Source organism: Coenobita brevimanus, chromosome 110, assembly GCF_032717465.1.
Source record: "Coenobita brevimanus isolate Jiangsu-jjx chromosome 110, ASM3271746v2, whole genome shotgun sequence".
Taxonomy (NCBI): domain Eukaryota; kingdom Metazoa; phylum Arthropoda; class Malacostraca; order Decapoda; family Coenobitidae; genus Coenobita; species Coenobita brevimanus.
In genome coordinates this window covers 36,384,419-36,402,263 of record NC_137063.1, presented here as the reverse complement: position 1 = coordinate 36,402,263, position 17,845 = coordinate 36,384,419, and the positions used below count along the sequence as shown (strand labels likewise).

At 42.4% G+C, this 17,845-nt stretch overlaps 1 protein-coding gene across 2 annotated transcripts in view; it reads right to left on the bottom strand.

The window, feature by feature from the left end:
- Positions 1-17,845, bottom strand: part of Bcs1 (mitochondrial chaperone BCS1) — a 102,092-nt gene that overhangs the window by 78,870 nt on the left and 5,377 nt on the right. For both annotated transcript variants that reach the window (XM_080286011.1, XM_080286010.1), the window contains exons 2-4: positions 14,259-14,393; positions 13,611-13,822; positions 12,646-12,785 (exon numbers count right to left, since the gene is read on the bottom strand). In XM_080286011.1, coding sequence (XP_080142137.1) covers positions 12,646-12,785; positions 13,611-13,822; positions 14,259-14,369 — 463 coding nt within the window. In that variant the 5' untranslated portion in view covers positions 14,370-14,393. The remainder of the gene's footprint in view (positions 1-12,645; positions 12,786-13,610; positions 13,823-14,258; positions 14,394-17,845) is intronic.

The following is a 17,845-nucleotide window of genomic DNA, read 5'->3' as shown; positions in this document are numbered from 1 at the left end:
TAGAAAATACATCAGCTGAAGAAAGTTTAATGTCAGCCATGAGGAAGTCAGAGACGGGAAGAGATGGAGGGACAGCACCGGAATCATCTAAGGTGGAATTGGACGAGAAAGTCTGAGTGAAAAGTTCTGCTTTATCAGTGGAAGAAATAGCGACAGAGTCACCAGAGTAGAAAAGAGGATGGATGGATGATGAGGTAAAGTTGTTAGAAAGTTTTCTGGCAAGGTGCTAGGAGTGAGGAGAATTACAGTAGAGTTGGAGAGTTCAGAGCATTTAGTATGGATGAAATTATTTCCAGCAGAGTGAAGAGCAGACTTAGCACGATTCTGGGCAGAAACATAAAAATAATGAGATTGAAGGGTAGATTGGCTCAGGTACCTTTTGTAGGCCTTCTCCTTGTTGTGGACAGCATTAGAACAATCGTGATCAAACCAAAGTTTTTTTTGCATTAGTCAAAGGATATGAGAATGGAATGTATGCCTCCATGCCCAAGAGAATAACCTCCGTATTACACATGGCACACTCAGATGGCTCTCGGAAATGGAAGCAATAATCATTCCAGGGAAAATCAAAGAAGTACTGCCTGAAGGCCTCCCTATCAGCAGCTCCAAAGTACCACAACCGACAGTTCTTCGAAAGGTCCACAGGCCGTACTGGAGCAACAGGAAAGGTTGAGAAAAGGTTGTGATCGGAGGAGACCTTCACAGGGGAAAGATTTACAGCATAAGCAGAAGGATTAGTTGTAACGAAGAGGTCAAGTATGTTGGAACTCTCTCCAAGGCAGTCAGGGATATGGGTAGGGTGCTGTACAAGCTGCTCTAGGTCATTAAGGATGGAAGAGACGTAGGCTTGTTCACCAAGTGCATCAGTGAAAGGAGAGGAGAGCCAATGGTGGTGGTCTATCTACCTATCTATTGCCAGATGCCTTAATCCCTTAAGGGGTGGCCACAAACAAATCGCCTCCATGTCACACTGTCCCTCATCATTTCATCGCCCTGCTCCTAGTTCACACCCCCCTCTCTCATATACCTCTCCAATCCATCCCACCATCTCATCCTTGGCCTCCCCCTCCCTCCCCTAGAATGGAGATTTCAGATAAAGGAGATGTGGACAGAATGTGTTCAATCATAGAAGTACTGTAATATAGTCAAAGCCTTTTCGTAGTCTGTAGAATTAGGGGATAAGTAAACAGCACAAATATATTTATTCAGAGAATGACAGGAAATCTGAAGCCAGAGAGTAGAGATTTCAGAAGAATGAAGTTCAGGAACATGAGAGCAAGATAAGTCATTGGATACATATACACAACCACCACCTTTGGCTTTGAAATGAGTATAAAGAAAGTAGCAGGATACAGAGAAGGGTTTACTGTCAGTTGCCTCAAACAGCTGAGTCCGAGTTAGGAAAAGAAGGTGAGGTTAAGAGAAGGAGAGATGGTGCTCAACAGAGAGAAAATTTGAGGAAAGGCTGCAAATGTTGCAAAAATGAACAAGTGTCAGAAAGTGGTTCCTGGCATCTCCGTAGGTCGTCACTGGAAGAGGGGCAGATATGACTTACCAACATAAAATAACTGTCACATAATCATTATACTGAGCTAGACCTGTTTCCCACTGATATACAGGGTGGTAAGATACTGTGCTAAGTTAAACTGAACTCTCCTATGACAGAATAAATCTATCTATCTTTTGCCAGATGCCTTTATCCCATAAAAGGTTGCCACAAACAAATTGCCTCCATGTTGCCCTGTCATCCACCATTTCACTGCCCTCCATCCAGCCCACACACCCCTCTCTCATATACCTCTCCAATTCATCCCTTCACCTCATCCTCAGCCTCCCCACTTCCCTTCCACCTCACTCACTCTCTCTTCGTTAGTCTCTCGCTCTCCATCCTTTCCACATGGCCAAACCAACTCAATGTAATTCTCCTAATGCTTTCTAACACATCCACATCCACACCACAATGCTCCTTCAATTCCTCATTTGTCAGTCTGTCTCTCCATGTAACTCCACAGGCTTCTCTCTAATAAGTCATTTCCACAGCTCTCACTCTTGACTTATGTCCTTTTAACAAGGTCCAAGCTTCACTTCCATACATAAGAGTTGGAATCACAATATTATCATGGAGTGACTTTTTTACTATCATGCTTACTTCCCTATTTCTTATCACTGCTTTCTACAAACCAGCAACATTTCTTCCTTGCTGCACCCTTTCAAGTATTTCATCATTCAACTTCCAGCCTTACTCATCACACAACTCAAGTACTTAAATGCACTCACATTTTCCATTTCCTCATCATCCAACCTCACTGCACACTTAGGGACTTCATTTCTCTCGAAAACCATAACTTTACTCTTCCCTCCATTCATCTTTACATTCCGTTTCTTACACACTCTCCCAAACTTATTCACCAAGCCTTACAATTCCCCTTCATCTTCACTTAATACAGTATCATCTGCAAACAACAGAACAGAAAGTTTCTAAATGCTGCCCTCTCTCATTAGGGTTGCACAAACATCCACTGCCCTATTTTGTATCTCTTTTATAACCCCATTCTTATACAGACTGAACAACCATGGAGACATGACACCCCCCCATTTCAATCCAACATTCGGATAGAAAAATTCACTCAGTTCACCGTCCAAATGCACTCCAGCCTTAGAATCCTTATACATACTTTTCACAGCATTCAGCAACTCCCCACTTACTCCATATATTCTTAATATTTTCCACATTCCTTGTCTATTCACTCTGTCATATGCTTTCTCCAAATCCATGAAGGCCGCATACAATTTCTTTCCCTTCTCTTGAAACATTTCCACTAAAGACCTAAAGATGAATATCTGATCTGCACAACCTCTTCCCTTCCTAAAACCTCCATGTCCTTCTCCAACTAATTCCTCTGTTATCTCTCTAACTCTGTCAATAATTATCCTACCATAATACTGTTACTATTTCACTAAGAAGACAAATGCCCCTATGATTACCACAGACTTCTTTTTCCCCTTTTCCACTGTACAGGGCACAAATTATATCTGACTTCCAATCATCCAGAACTCTACCTTCCTCCTAGGCCAATCTGCATATCTTCCACATCCATTCTTCTACTATCTCTCCCCCATGCTTCAGCATTTCACCACACACTCCATCAATTACTGGGGCTTTCCCAATTTTGATTTTCTTCATTGCTTCCACTACTTCCATCCTACTGGCTTTCTCCCTTCTTGCCTCCCTCCTTCTCCCAGTCATTCCCCAGCCACTTATAGTCACATTACTTTCATTCTCCATGTTTAACTGTTCCTTAAAATTTTCTCTCCATCTTATTCCTTTTTCTCCCTTCTCCACCATCAATCTACCATTTTTATCTTCCACTCCCCTACTAACTTCTTTATCACCCTATCTAACTCTCTTTACCTCCCTCCAGAACATTTTCTTCCATTCCCCCCACTTTACACTCAAATTCCTTCCAAATTCCTCATCCAGTCTCTCCTTACTCTTATTAATCTTTTCATCTCTCTCTTCCTCTCTACATATAACTCTCTTCCTTCTCTCAACTTCCTCCATACCTCTGCTTCCCATCCACTCACTATGTGCTTTCTTCATTTATGCCACAGCTTGTCTCACCTCTTCATTCCACCATGCTGTTCCTTGCACCTGTTTTGTCTTCTCTTCACCTCACATGCTGCACAGATTTCTCCTGTGAATATCGTGCACACACCATGAACCTCCCCCATCCGTCCCAAATCATATTTGCCCAATCACTCCTCCACTTCTCTCCTATATTCTGTCTTTTTTCCATCCTCTTACAATCATTTTACCCTCCTAGTATGGGCTACTTCCTCCTGTCCTTCCCTCCTATTCCTCCATTGCACTTGAACCTTGACTTTCAAAATCAAAAGCACTAAATTCCACACCTTTTTTTTCCTCACCTAAGGATGAGGTGAGAATGAAGAATCAGAGCTAACGCAAGCACCTGTCCCATATCCTCCCTCCTGCAAACAAGTCAAGTTGTGTTATTACTAACATGCAGTGAGGTCATCTAATTTATCCCCATGCCAGACCAAAGAGGGAAGTTTCTAGTCCCTTTTTTAACCCTCTCATGATTGCAATAACATTAACATTCCATTCCAGCTAATGCAAAACAATTTTATTCAGCTGGCAGTTCAACACAGGAGTTTGAGAGTTAGTACATCAACACCATTAACTCTCTCATGGTCAGAAGAACTCTCATATCTTATTCCAACAAATGCCAGATGATTTTACTGAGATAAAAGAGTGTCATTACCATGATTTTAAACAGCTGAAAATGTGTCATTATCACTGAGCTCTATAGATGGAGTGCGCTTGCTATACACGGCTCAATGCAAGTGGTGAAGCTACCATACAGTGACGGAAGCTGCCACTGAACTCCCATCTAATCCATACACGTGCGTGTATACACGTGAAATGAGCACTGAAGAACCAAAAAGTCGTTTCTCTGTTTTCTCTGAACACTGGCACATCGATAGCAACCCTCTAGAAGATATGGCACACCAAGTGAAATCTGTGGGTGATGCTTTTAAGGGGGATTGTATGGGGGACAAATGTATCTAAGGGTTAATATGATCACTTTAGAAAAGTTGAAAATCAAGAGCAGTTTCTATACCACTTATCGTAGAACAAATATTGTAATGTCATACGATAGCCCTCCAGTTCTCACAGGTCATCACGTTAAGCAACTTTTTATTTTGCTGACTGGCTACCTCTGAGGTCAGGTCAAAGGTCACGATGTGCACTCAAATTTCAGGTGTTCTGCATGTTATATTGTCATATGTTGAGCTCTTCTGTATTTTGAGTGCTTAGCAGCAAATTTATTGTTCCCAATATGCACTGATTCAATATGCCAAAAGCACAAGCTAAATACTCCTTATCATGCCTACTCATCGATGAAAAGTTCCCCCACAGTCCTTGAACTGTCTGTTTGTGCAGTTGACTGCTGCACACAATGGCATAGCGCTGAATTATCTGATCCCCAAAATGCGTAAAACTGAGTTCCAAGCACACTGCAGCACTATTCTACTGCAAGTGCCAAGATGATGGCCACTTGCATCAACCGTTGCTGCATTTATGTTTATATATCGATAATCTATCTATCTATCAATCTCTCTATTGCCAGACAATCCCGTAAGGGGTGGCCACAAACAAAGAGACTCCATGTCGCCCTGTCCCCCACCATTTCACTGCCCTGCTCCCAGCTCACACATCCCTCTCCACTACATCCCTCAATCTCATCCTTGGCCTCCCCCTCCCTCTCCCCCCCTCCACTCACTCACATACACTCTCCTCATCAGTCTCTCACTCTCCATCATCTCCACGTGGCCAAACCACCTTAATGTGTTTCTCCTAACACTTCCTATCACATCCACTTCCACAGGAGTAGACTGTAGCACCAGTTGAGCAGGGCAGTACTCCCAAGGTGGATGGAAAGCTGATGACATAGAGAGCTGGAGCTCCTGTTTCATCAGCTCTCGGGACTAGTTCCTGACCATCCCCCTTTGCTGAACTTTTCCAGTGTTTCAATAACACAGAGAGTAGGTCTGCATGCTCTCCAATACAAGTTTCTCTATCAACACCAAACTACATACACAGTACACACTACACTTCCTTTTCAAAATTAAAAAATAAGAAAAATGGCACACTACAACCTTGCCTTGGAGTCCCCAGGGGGGGGGGACCAAAAATACCCCCACCATCTGCCCCTCTCCAGGTGACGACTCTTTGAGCTGCCTGGATCCATTGTCGGACTCACTTCTTCCTCATTTCTGCAACAATCACGGCCTTTCCTCAAACTTTCTCTCTGTCGAACACCACCTCTCCTCCTCTCAACCTCACCTTCTCTTCCTTACTGAGACTCAGCTGTCTGAGGCATCTGACAGCAAACCCTTTTCTGTATCCTCCTACTTTCTCTATACTCATTTCAAAGCCAAAGGTGGATGTTGAGTACAGTATATGTACGCAACGACCTATCTTGCTCTCGTGTTCCTGAACTTGATTCTTTGAATTCTCTACTCTCTGGCTTCAGCTCTCCTGTCACTCTCTAAATATATCTGCGCTCTTTACTTATCTCCTAACACTACTGACTATAAAAAATTCTTCGACTACCTTACTTCTTCAATGGAACACATTCTATCCATTTCTCTTTTCTCTGAAATCTCCATTCTAGGAGATTTCAATGTTCACCACCCCCTTTGGCTCTCCTCTCCTTTCACTGATCCACCTGGTGAACACGCCTACATCTTTTCTATCCTCAAGAGGCCTCGGATTTCATTTTTTAGGTTGAAAATAAAATTATGCATCGATTTACATGAAATTTTACTGGATAATAGCTACATTTGGCAAAACTAATCCCTGAGCTTTAATTGTAAATGATTAATCATTGATATTTTTAAAATGATTATATGTTTACTCACCTATGAGCAGTAGTCACTGAAAGTTAGGTTAAATATATTAAAGTTTTACAGAATATTTTTTTTTCTTTTTTTCATGTGTCATCCTGAAACTTTCTACACGCTTAAGTAGGTATCACAGCTATTATCCAGTAAAGTTTCATGTAGATTGATGCATAAATTCATTTTCAACCAAAAATCTGAACTGATGCCCCTTAATGACCTACCGCAGCTTGTACAGCACACTACCTGTATCCCTGACCACCTTGGAGACAGCTCCAACATACTTGACCTCTTCCTTACAACTAATCCTTCTGCATACACTGTTAATCTTATCTCTCCATTGGGCTCCTCCGATCATAACCTTGTTACCTTAACCTGCCCTATCGCTCCGGTATGGCCTGTGGACCCTCCAAAGAAACATCATCTGTGGCACTTTGGAGCTGCAGATTGGGAGGCCCTCAGGCAGTACTTCTTTGATTTTCCCTTGCATGATTATTGCTTCCATGCCCGGGAACCATCTGAGTGTGCCATGCGCATTATGGAGGTTATTCTCTCGGGCATGGAACCATACATTCATTTCTCATATCCTTTGCCTAACGCAAGAAAGCCTTGGTTTAATCACACTTGTTCTAATGCTGTCCGCAACGAGGAGAGGGCCTATAATAGGTACCGGAGCCAACCCACTCTTGACTCACATCTTTTTTATGTTTCTGCCCGGAATCGTGCTAAGTCTGTTCTTCACTCTGCTAAATATAATTTCATCCATACTAAATGCTCTCGACTCTCCAACTCGAATTCTTCCCGCTCCATGTGGCACCTCACCAAAAACCCTTCTTACCTCATCATCCTTCCCTCCTCTTTTCTACTCTGATGGCTCTGTAGCTATTTCTTCTACTGATAAAGCAGATCTCTTCACTCAGACTTTTTATTCCAATTCCACCTTAGACGATTCCGGTGCTGTTCCTCTATCTCTTCCTCCCTCTGACTTCCTCATGGCTGACATCAAAATTTCTTCAGCTGATGTATTTTCTTCCAATCACTGGCCTCAATACTAATAAGGCATATGGGCCTGATGGAATCCCTCCTGTTGTCCTCAAGAACTGTGCTTCTGTGCTTACACCCTGCCTAGGTAAACTCTTTCGCCTATGTCTTTCAACTTGTACCTTTCCTTCTGGCTGGAAGTTTGCTCTCATTCACCCAGTCCCAAAGAAGGGTGACCACTTCCAATCCTCTAACTATCGTCCAATTGCTTTAACATCTTGTGTCTCAAAAGTTTTCGAGTCTATTCTTAACAGAAAAATTTTAAAGCATCTTTCCTAACATAACCTTCTTTCTGATCGTCTGTATGGGTTCCATCAGGGACGCTCCACTGGCGATCTTCTCTCTTACCTTTCAGACTCCTGGTCATCCTCCTTTCGGGACTTTGGAGAAAGCTTTGCCACTGCACTTGACATCTCAAAGGCTTTTGATCGAGTCTCGCATAAATCTTTAATTTCCCAATTGCTCTCTTATGGTTTCTATCCTTCTATCTGTGCCTTCATCTATAGCTTCCTTTCTGGTTGTTCTATAACTGTTGTTGTAGACGGCCATCGTTCTTCTCCTAGATCTATCAACAGTGGTGTTCCTCAGGGCTCCGTCCTATCACCAACTCTCTTCTTTTTATTCATCAATGATCTTCTAAGTTGTACATCTAATCCTATCCACTCGTACGCAGATGATTCCACCCTTCACCTTTTCATTCGGTTTCTGCAATGTCCATCTCGGTAGTTCCTTCAACAAACAAAGGATGGGGCTATGGCACACCTAATGTCTGACTTGGCTCGTATCTCTGACTGGGGTAAAAATAATCTTGTTGTTTTTAATGCATCAAAGAACTCAGTTTTTACACCTATCAACCCGTCAAATCTTCCACAGGAGTACCCACTAATGTTTAATAATATCCAGCTCAATCCTGCATCATCCTTGAACATGCTTGGGGTCTGATTCACACAGGACTTATCTTGGGAAGATTTTATTGCATCTCTTGTAAAATCTGCTTCCAAGACATTAGGTGTCCTAAACTGACTCCTTGCCTTCTTTACCCCCGCACAGTTGTTAACTTAATACACGGGTTTTATTTGCCCATGTTTAGAGTACAACTCTCGTGTGTGGGGAGGCTCCCCAAATGCAGCTCTTCTCAATAGGGTGAAGTCAAAGGCTATTCATCTCATCAACTCTCCTCCTCTTACTGGCTCCCTGCAACCTCTGTCTCTTCGCCACACTGCTGCCTCTTTATCTCTTCTATCACTATTTCAATGGTCATTGCTCCTCTGAACCGTTTGTTTGCACCCCTCCACCTCTACAACGGGCGCGAAGCCACCGCTAGCAACAGACTCTCATCCCTTTTCTGTCCAACTCTCTAATGCAAGAGTTAACTGTTACTCCCAGTCCTTCATCTATGCAACAGGTCATCTCTGGAACTGTCTCCCTCTGCCTATATTTCCTACTTCCTATGATCTCCAGTCTTTCAAACGCAGTGTGTCCAGGTATCTCAAAATGAATGGATCTCGAATTTGGCTCTCTTTTGTTTTTTCTTGGAAGGAATGTTCTGCGGGCTCAGCCTTTAGTTCCTTCTTCCTCGCATAAAAAAAAAAAAAAAAAAAATGCTCCTTCACTTCATTACCCAAATGTTAGCCACCATTGACATCCATCCATCCATCATCTAATCCTACGTTGCCCCATGAGGAGCATAGAAGCCCAGGGCTAGACAAGTTTGTCCTGACATTTAACCCGCTAACTGCCCATGACGTTCTTTTGGAGGTGTCCGTGGTGCGCAGACATAGGGGTAAAAGTGAAATTTCCCAAAGGCCACATTATGTTTTAGGAATTGAGAGAACACATGCCAAAATTTATAGTGATGAAATATTAGCTCAATATTTACCTTGATAAAGCCATGGATGAACATCAAAGTGTCTGAGTGCCTTTTGGAATGTATGGTTTTCGTTTTCTTTTTCGGTTTCGGTTCAGAAGGCTCAAACATGCTTGCATGGGTCAGCCTTGGTCATCACGGCACTATATTCGAAATTCACCTGCAGAGCCAGGGCTGTATTGAGCAGTCGCATTCAGAACAGCCCAGGCTGTATAGAGCAGTTAACGGGTTATTGGTTGACCAGCCTAACTCATCCCTGAGTAGCATTATGTAAGCAACAAACCCCAACCACCCTTTGGATGCAAACCTGCACAGGCTCAATCCGAATGAAGCGCCCTAATTACCCACTAAACCACCAGGTGCCATCATCATCATCGTCTAATCCTGTGCTGCCCCGTGAGGAGCGTTGAAGCCTGTGGCTAGGCGAGTTGGTCCTGACATTTAAGATGAGAGTGACCAGCCTCACTCATCCCTGAGTGGAATTACACTAGCAACAGACCACAACCACCCCTTGGATATAAACCTACACAGGCTCAAGCCAGTTGGAGTATCTCAATTGTCCACCAAACCACCAGCCATCATCCATCTATTGCCAGACGCCTCAATCCCGTTTGGGGTGGCCACAAACAAATCGCCTCCAAGTCGCCCTGTCCCCCGCCATTTCACTTCCCTGCTCCCAACTCACACCCCCCTCTCTCATATACCTCTCCACCCCATCCCTCCATCTCATCCTCGGCCTCCCCCTCCCTCTTCCCCCCTCCACCTCACTCACATACACTCTCTTCGTCAGTCTTTCACCCTCCATCCTCTCCACATGGCCAAACCACCTCAGTGTGTTCCTCATAACGCTTCCTATCACATCAACATCCACACCACAACGCTCCTTTATATCCTCATTCATCAGCCTGTCTCTCCATGTGACTCCACAGGCTCCTCTTAAATAACTCATTTCCACTGCTCTCACTCTTCACTTCTGTCCTTCCAACAACGTCCAAGCTTCACTTCCATACGTTAGAGTTGGTATCAAAATACTGTCATGTAGTAACTTTTTTACTTCCATGCTCACTTCCCTGTTTCTTATCACTGCTTTCAAAGAACCAGCAACCTTTCTTCCCTGCTGTACCCTTTCAAGCACTTCACCCTCCAAACCTCCATCCTTACTCATCACACTACCCAAGTACTTAAACGTACTCACATTTTCTAATTCCTCACCATCCAACCTCGCTGTACATTCACTGACTTCACCTCTCTCAAAGACCATCACTTTACTCTTCCCTACATTCACCTTTAGATTCCGTTTCTTACACACTCTCCCAAACTCATCCACCAAGCCTTGCAGCTCCCCTTCGTCTTCACTCAACAACACAGTATCATCTGCAAACAACAGTACAGGGAGTTTCCAAACACTATCCTCTTTCACCAGGGCCACTCCAACATCCACTACCCTATCTTGTACCTCTTTTATTACCCCATCCATGTACAGATTGAACAACCATGGAGACATGACACATCCCTGTTTCAACCCAACTTTCAAAGAGAAAAATTCACTTAGTTCACCATCTACACACACTGCAGCCTTAGCACCATCATACATATTCTTCACAGCATTCAACAACTTCCCATCTACTCCATATATTCTTAATACTTTCCACAATCCTTGTCTATCCACTCTGTCATATGCTTTCTCCAAATCCATGAAAGCCGCATACAACTTCTTTCCCTTCTCTAGAAACTTTTCCACTAAAGATCTAAGAATGAATATCTAATCTACACAACCTCTTCCCTTCCTAAAGCCTCCCTGTTCTTCTCCAACTAATTCCTCTGTTCTTTCTCTAACTCTGTCAATAAGTATCCTACCATACACTTTTCCTATCATACTAAGAAGACAAATGCCCCTATGATTACCACACACTTCTTTTTCCCTTTTTCTTTTGTACAAGGGAATAATTATACCTGACTTCCAATCCTCTGGGACTCTACCTTCCTCCCGGGCCAATCTGCACATCTTCCACATCCATTCTACTACTATCTCTCCCCCATACTTCAGCATTTCACCACACACTTCATCAATTCCTGGGGCTTTCCCCAATTTAACTTTCTTCACTGCTTCCACAACTTCTATCCTACTGATTTCTTCCTGTCTTCTCACCTCCCTCCTTCTCCCAGCCATTCCCCAGCCACTTATACTCGCATTACTTCCATCCTCTATGTTCAACAATTCCTTAAAGTGTTCTCTCCATCTGCTCACTTTTTTTCCCTTCTCCACTAGTAATCTACCATTTTTATCTTTCACTTCCCTGCTAACCTCACTTCCACCCTATCTTACTCTTTTCACCTCTTTCCAGAACATTTTCTTACAGTCCCTCCACTTTACACTCAAATTCCTTCCAAATTCCTCATCCACTCTCTTCTTACTCTCTCTTACCAATCGTTTCACCTCTCTCTTTCTTTCTACATATAACTCTCTCTTCCGCCTTACAACTTCTTCCACGCTCCTATTTCTCATCCATTCATTGTATGCTTTCTTCTTTTGTGCCACAGCCTGTCTCACCGCTTCAGTCCACCACGCTGTGCCTTGCACCCCCCTCCGTCTTCTCTTCCTCCCACACACATCACATGCTGCACATATTTCTTCTGTAAATATCCTACACACACCTTCCACGTCTCCCATCTGCTCCAATTCATATTTGCCCAATCGTTCCTCCACTTTTCTCTTATACTCTGCCTTTTTCTCATCTTCTTGTAACCTTTCCACTCTCCTTGCAATTACTCCTTCCTCTCGTCTTTCCCTTCTTCTATTCCTCCATCTTACTTGAATCCTAATTCTGGCCACCACCAAGTAGTGGTCAGAAAGTCCACTCCCTCAACCTCTATAAGCTCTTGCATCCATTACACATCTTCGCATCATTTCATCCACACACACATAATCAATTATGATGCCTGGCAATCATTGGCAGGCATCATAATTTGGTTATATGGTAAATGGTTTCTGGGTGTACAAGAAACCATTTGCCTTGTCACTCGGTGTTGTCTCACCCGCAGACAGAAGGAATAGGAAGGAACTAAGGAAAGAAAGACAGAAGAGGAAAGAATGGAAAGAAGAAAAGAAGTGAGGACAGTCATCCGAGAGCAGCACCACACTGAGTGAGTGGATGGTGAGTGCCCCCATCTACCACTACCACCATTTGCAGTATGAAGGAATTCATGGGTAGTATTGTTTCTCCAATACCAAAGGATGAATATGTGAGATAAAATTTAAATGAGTGTGAGGGAAACTGTGAACATTTACGAAAGTTACAGATAACACACACCTTCTTGAATAATATTGAGAAAAAGTTGCTTTTGCTTTCCAAATGCAGTAAGAGTAACAGTCTCCCAGGGGGTACCATGCTGAAGGTCTAGGGTGTGCTGTTCTCGTGTTCGCTCTACCTTTAGCCAAGTCCCGCCATACCTGACAAGTGACCATAAACACTGAATCCCTTAAATCTGATACCATATGTATTTTACATATATATTTTCTTGCTACTTCCAGAGACTTTTATTCAATTTCAGAATAACCTTCTCTATTGAAGGGGTTAATGAAATCTATACAGTATCTTACTTTTCCAATTTAAAAAGTCTCAAAGTTGAATTAATCTTGAAATATCAAGAATAACACAAAAAAGTATGTTGCTGGACAGATAGGGTTAAAACAGTAATGGTAAGAGTCAATCCCATACTTCCCCTTTTTAGGTGTGTCTTCAAAGACTAAGTACCCAAGCAGTGTAATAAGATAATCTGATAATAACACAGCAAATAAGTAATACCTTGGCAGCACCATAGGTCTAGTAAAGTTAAAGGAATCATCATTCCTTTCAGTATTCCAGTATAAACAAGTTACAGTGCACTCATTACTATCAAATCCTGCATGATTACATGGTGACAAATATTATAAACTCAAGCTGATCAGAAAGTATGGTATGGTAGCCAAAGACACTAGACACCACATTTACAAAAAGGATGTGTTACTATTTAACACCTTCAGTAAGGTGACATCTTTCTGTACTTTACAATTATTACTACCAAATCATTTATTTACTACAAGATAGCCCTGAAGCAATGAACTTAATGAAGGCTATATCTAACCCCTCAAGTTTGAAAAATCCACCCTAAGTTGAATCTTCTGGAAAAAAAAAAAAAAAAGTCTCAGATTGGAGGCACAAGTTTCAACTTTAAAAAGTTTAAAGTCATCATTTAGCAACAAGGACAACATATTATAACTTAAGTTTCTGCACACCAGAAGAAATGCTCGCCCACACTCGGAATGAAGTCATGGCGTGTGGTAATCCTGCCGGTCTCTATCTCCTGGAACTTTGTCTCAACACTGAGGTGCTGAGTTTTGCGCGCACCCTTCAGTGTGATCCACTGCAGCAGCCAATGGTATGACTTGTCTCGGCAAGGCACCTCCAGTGTTGTCATGTAGTGCCGCCGGAACAGGATCATTCCCATCTAGTTAAAAGGTGAAAGAATATAGTATAAACCTACAAGGGAGGTTCTGTACCAATCCTAGGTGGCTGATACAAATACATTACCGTACTAGATGCTACGGCATAGCTGTACGCTTAAAATTTGAATCACAAAGAAGCCAAGTCTCAAATTTTTACTGATCATTTCTGGAATGCCTAAGGTTAAAGTATAAGATGCAATCAATCTGCATTCCACATTACAGTGCAGTCAGCAGAGATACAATGATGTCATAGCAACACATCCTATCTTCATGGAGTGGTTTAGAAATTACCATTAAAAAAAAAAAAAAAAAAAAAAAAAAAAAAAAAGGAAACTGCCATTCTTCAATTCTAACTGTTCTCTTCAAATAAAAGTACTTAAAATTGAAGTTACTGTATATCCATAATTCTGTCATGTAAACAGTATAATACCTGCTCACCATATATCCTTTCCTGAGAACAGCAGCTCCAGCACCCACCCCAAACAAGCCAAACCCAGCACTGAAGTACGGGTTGTCAGACAGTGATGATACCAAGTCACTCACACCCATATTGACTGGATCAGGCTGGCATCACTGTTAAGAAACAGTGTAAAAAGTGTAACAGAGTTACTGTGCAGAGTCTATATATTAGAAATACAATAATCCCTCCAATAACCAATGTAATAAAGCCAAAGGTATGTCCCGAAACTGGGTTTGTCAGGGAACTGGGAAAATGCCTCCTGGACAGGTACTTACGGACCTTAACCCACCCTAACTCAAAAACCACCTACATAACTCCCTACCAGACATGCATAGCACCTACTTATGACCCTATTCACATAAATAAGGGACAGAAAGCATGAAATAAATGAAAAGGAACCAGAGAATGAGGAATTATGAGTATGGAAAATATTTAGCGGTGTACAGGGTACTTACAACACGTCCGAGGCCATTACTAAGATTAACCCGCCTCCTCTAAGGTTCTGGCAGTGGTGAAAATGTTCTTGAAGTATGTAGAGTAATTCAGTGTTATGCTGCACTTAATTCTTTGCACTGTGAATTACTGTATAACTGTTTAACACTGCACATTCTGTTCTTACTTGCGCTATGCCAGTAACTTGCAACACGCCAGTTTGCACGCTGCACTTAATTCTTTGCACTTTGAATTCTAATTTCTGAACACTTCACAACACTGTAAATTCCTATGTAGTGAGGTATTGCAGTTTATTGACTGTTTATTAACAAAAACGAGTATGTGCAGCAGCCACTGTGATGAGAGTCTAGTCAAGACGGTAGTTAGGAGGTAACTGGGAAGGGGAGAGCAGGGGGCTGCCCTACTACAAGCAAAAACACAGTTGTTCGGTATCATGCGCTGAGTTCAAAGTACGGTTGAAAAAATGTCGGATTTTTTTTTTTTGGCCATTTGGGGGTTCTGAAGGCCCAGGCCTAAAATGTTCGGACATTGGGGTGTCCGAGAATTGGGCGTCCGGTTATTACAGGGATTACTGTATATTGCTACATCCAGGACTGAAGAGGAAAGCATGATTTCACAATGAATACTGCACTTTTATTTTCTGCCATTTGTTTTTATGCTTCCATTCATCAACACTGAAAATTTTATGGCAAAGATTATGTTTCATCATATATGGTAGTACTGTAATTCATATATGACACTCCAGTTCTGCAGAAATAACTATGCTACCAAGGTTAGGACCAAAGCACGTTGTTTTTATAGTTAAATTAGATCCCAATTGGCTTGGTCTTCAATGAAAATACAGTAAACTCTCAATTATCTGGTGTAGCCTAATTCTGCCAAGCCCTATGCCGGTTAAAGCAAAATGCTGCATATTGCACAGAATCCATCATTGGATCAACATTTGGCGTCAAGCCAGATACTGCATTACTATCCATCTCAATCCTGTATCCTAAAAACTTTCCCACGGGTAAAAGATGAATATTAAGCATAAAAGACAATAAAGTAATGACACAATACAGTAGTACTGTGCAGGTTGGCTACCGTTCATGAGCCGGTTGATACACCTCAACATCAGACATTGCATAGAACTGCCGGTTGCATCCCGTTTTGGTGTCGGAAATTGCTTTAATAGAGATGAGAAAACAGCGCTGGACACTGTGATGATGGCTTATCGAGAGTTTACAGTACTGATGGTCTATTATTTCTAACATCAAAATTACACATACCCACAACTAAGCCCATTCATTTACTGATCTGCCTACATTTTATGCACAAACTGAAGCAGAGTTCCCTTTAACAAATGACAAAAATTTTATGACAGGGATTATCTTTCACAACTGTATACTGTAATTCATTTATAACACCCAAATTCGACAGAAATAATGTTACTAAAAAGCATCACCTTAGGTTTGCTGATGACAGTGATGGTGTCCTACAGAGGGCAATGGGTTGATCTGGACCCAAAACCCATTCATCCACTAATAATTCCAGTTAGGTTAGTTTGGTTGGGTTACGTTAAGTTACGTTAGGTTAGTAGGGATGAACGTTTGTGACGCACTGACACTGGAGCCAAACTAACCTGATACGGTATTGTATTCCATTAAGGTGGGTGGCTCCTTACCAGTTAGCATGTAAAACTGCTCAGACTGTATAGCTGACATCATTTTTTTTTTTTTTTTTTTTTTAAGATGAATTCAGGAAGGAAAAACAAATTTTTCAAAAATACATACACCAGATTAAAAGTATCCTCCATTCATAAAAATCTCCAACAGTTGGACTGGAACTGCTGTGTGCTGAAGTCTGGGGGAAAGCTAATTTGGGGAAGCAAATTCCAAAGAGAAGCAGTTCAGGGAATACTGTAATGTAATTCTGACAGCCTGATGTTCTGCAATATGGCAGTCAAGTCATGAGTGCTACCAGATGCCTATGTATACAAAGGGGAAGATGTAGAAGTGCCACAACGGATGCAATTTTGTTCAAGCGTTACCATAAAAGTGCTGTACAGCATCAGCAAAAAAAATGTAACATTCAGTCTTACTTGTAGGGAAGATATTCCATTTGTAACTGCAGGATTAATAATTATTCTTATAGACTGTGTTCTGAATTTTGTCCAGGTGTTTTAGTGCAACCTCTGCACATCCACTTCACCACAACAGAAATACAATAAATTACAACATGCACTGGTAACAAATCACACATAACAAGCGCCAACACATACATTCCCCTCCCAGCCGTCCCCCACAATTACTCTCCACAAATACACCACATCACTAACATACCCAACATCATCCTGGGTGGTGATTTCAACGCCAAGGTGTCGGCCTGGCATGTAAACAATCCTGACACAGACAGAGGGCTGGTACTAAAATCCCAGACAGATCATCTTTTCATACTGAATAATCTACGTCAACATACCCATATCCCACACCAAGCCCTCTTCCTCCCATCATCCCCAGACATCACTTTCTGTTCCCCAAACCTCGCCCACACAACATCCTGGAGAGTGGTCAAAACCCTTGGATCTGATCACCTCCCAATCATCATCACTACCAAAAACAGAATCACCCCAGCTGGCCACAGACACTATCTATCTATCTATCTATTGCCAGACGCCTCAATCCCGTTTGAGGTGGCCACAAACAAATCGCCTCCAAGTCACCCTGTCCCCCGCCATTTTACTGCTCTGCTCCCAGCTCACACCCCCCTCTCTCATATACCTCTCCACCCCATCCCTCCATCTCATCCTCGGCCTCCCCCTCCCTCTTCCCCCCTCCACCTCACTCACATACCCTCTCTTCGTCAGTCTTTCACCCTCCATCCTCTCCACATGGCCAAACCACCTCAGTGTGTTCCTCATAACGCTTCCTATCACATCCACATCCACACCACAACGCTCCTTTATATCCTCATTCGTCAGCCTGTCTCTCCATGTGACTCCACAGGCTCCTCTTAAATAACTCATTTCCACTGCTCTCACTCTTAACTTGTGTCCTTCCAACAACGTCCAAGCTTCACTTCCATACGTTAGAGTTGGTATCACAATACTGTCATGTAGTAACTTTTTCACTTC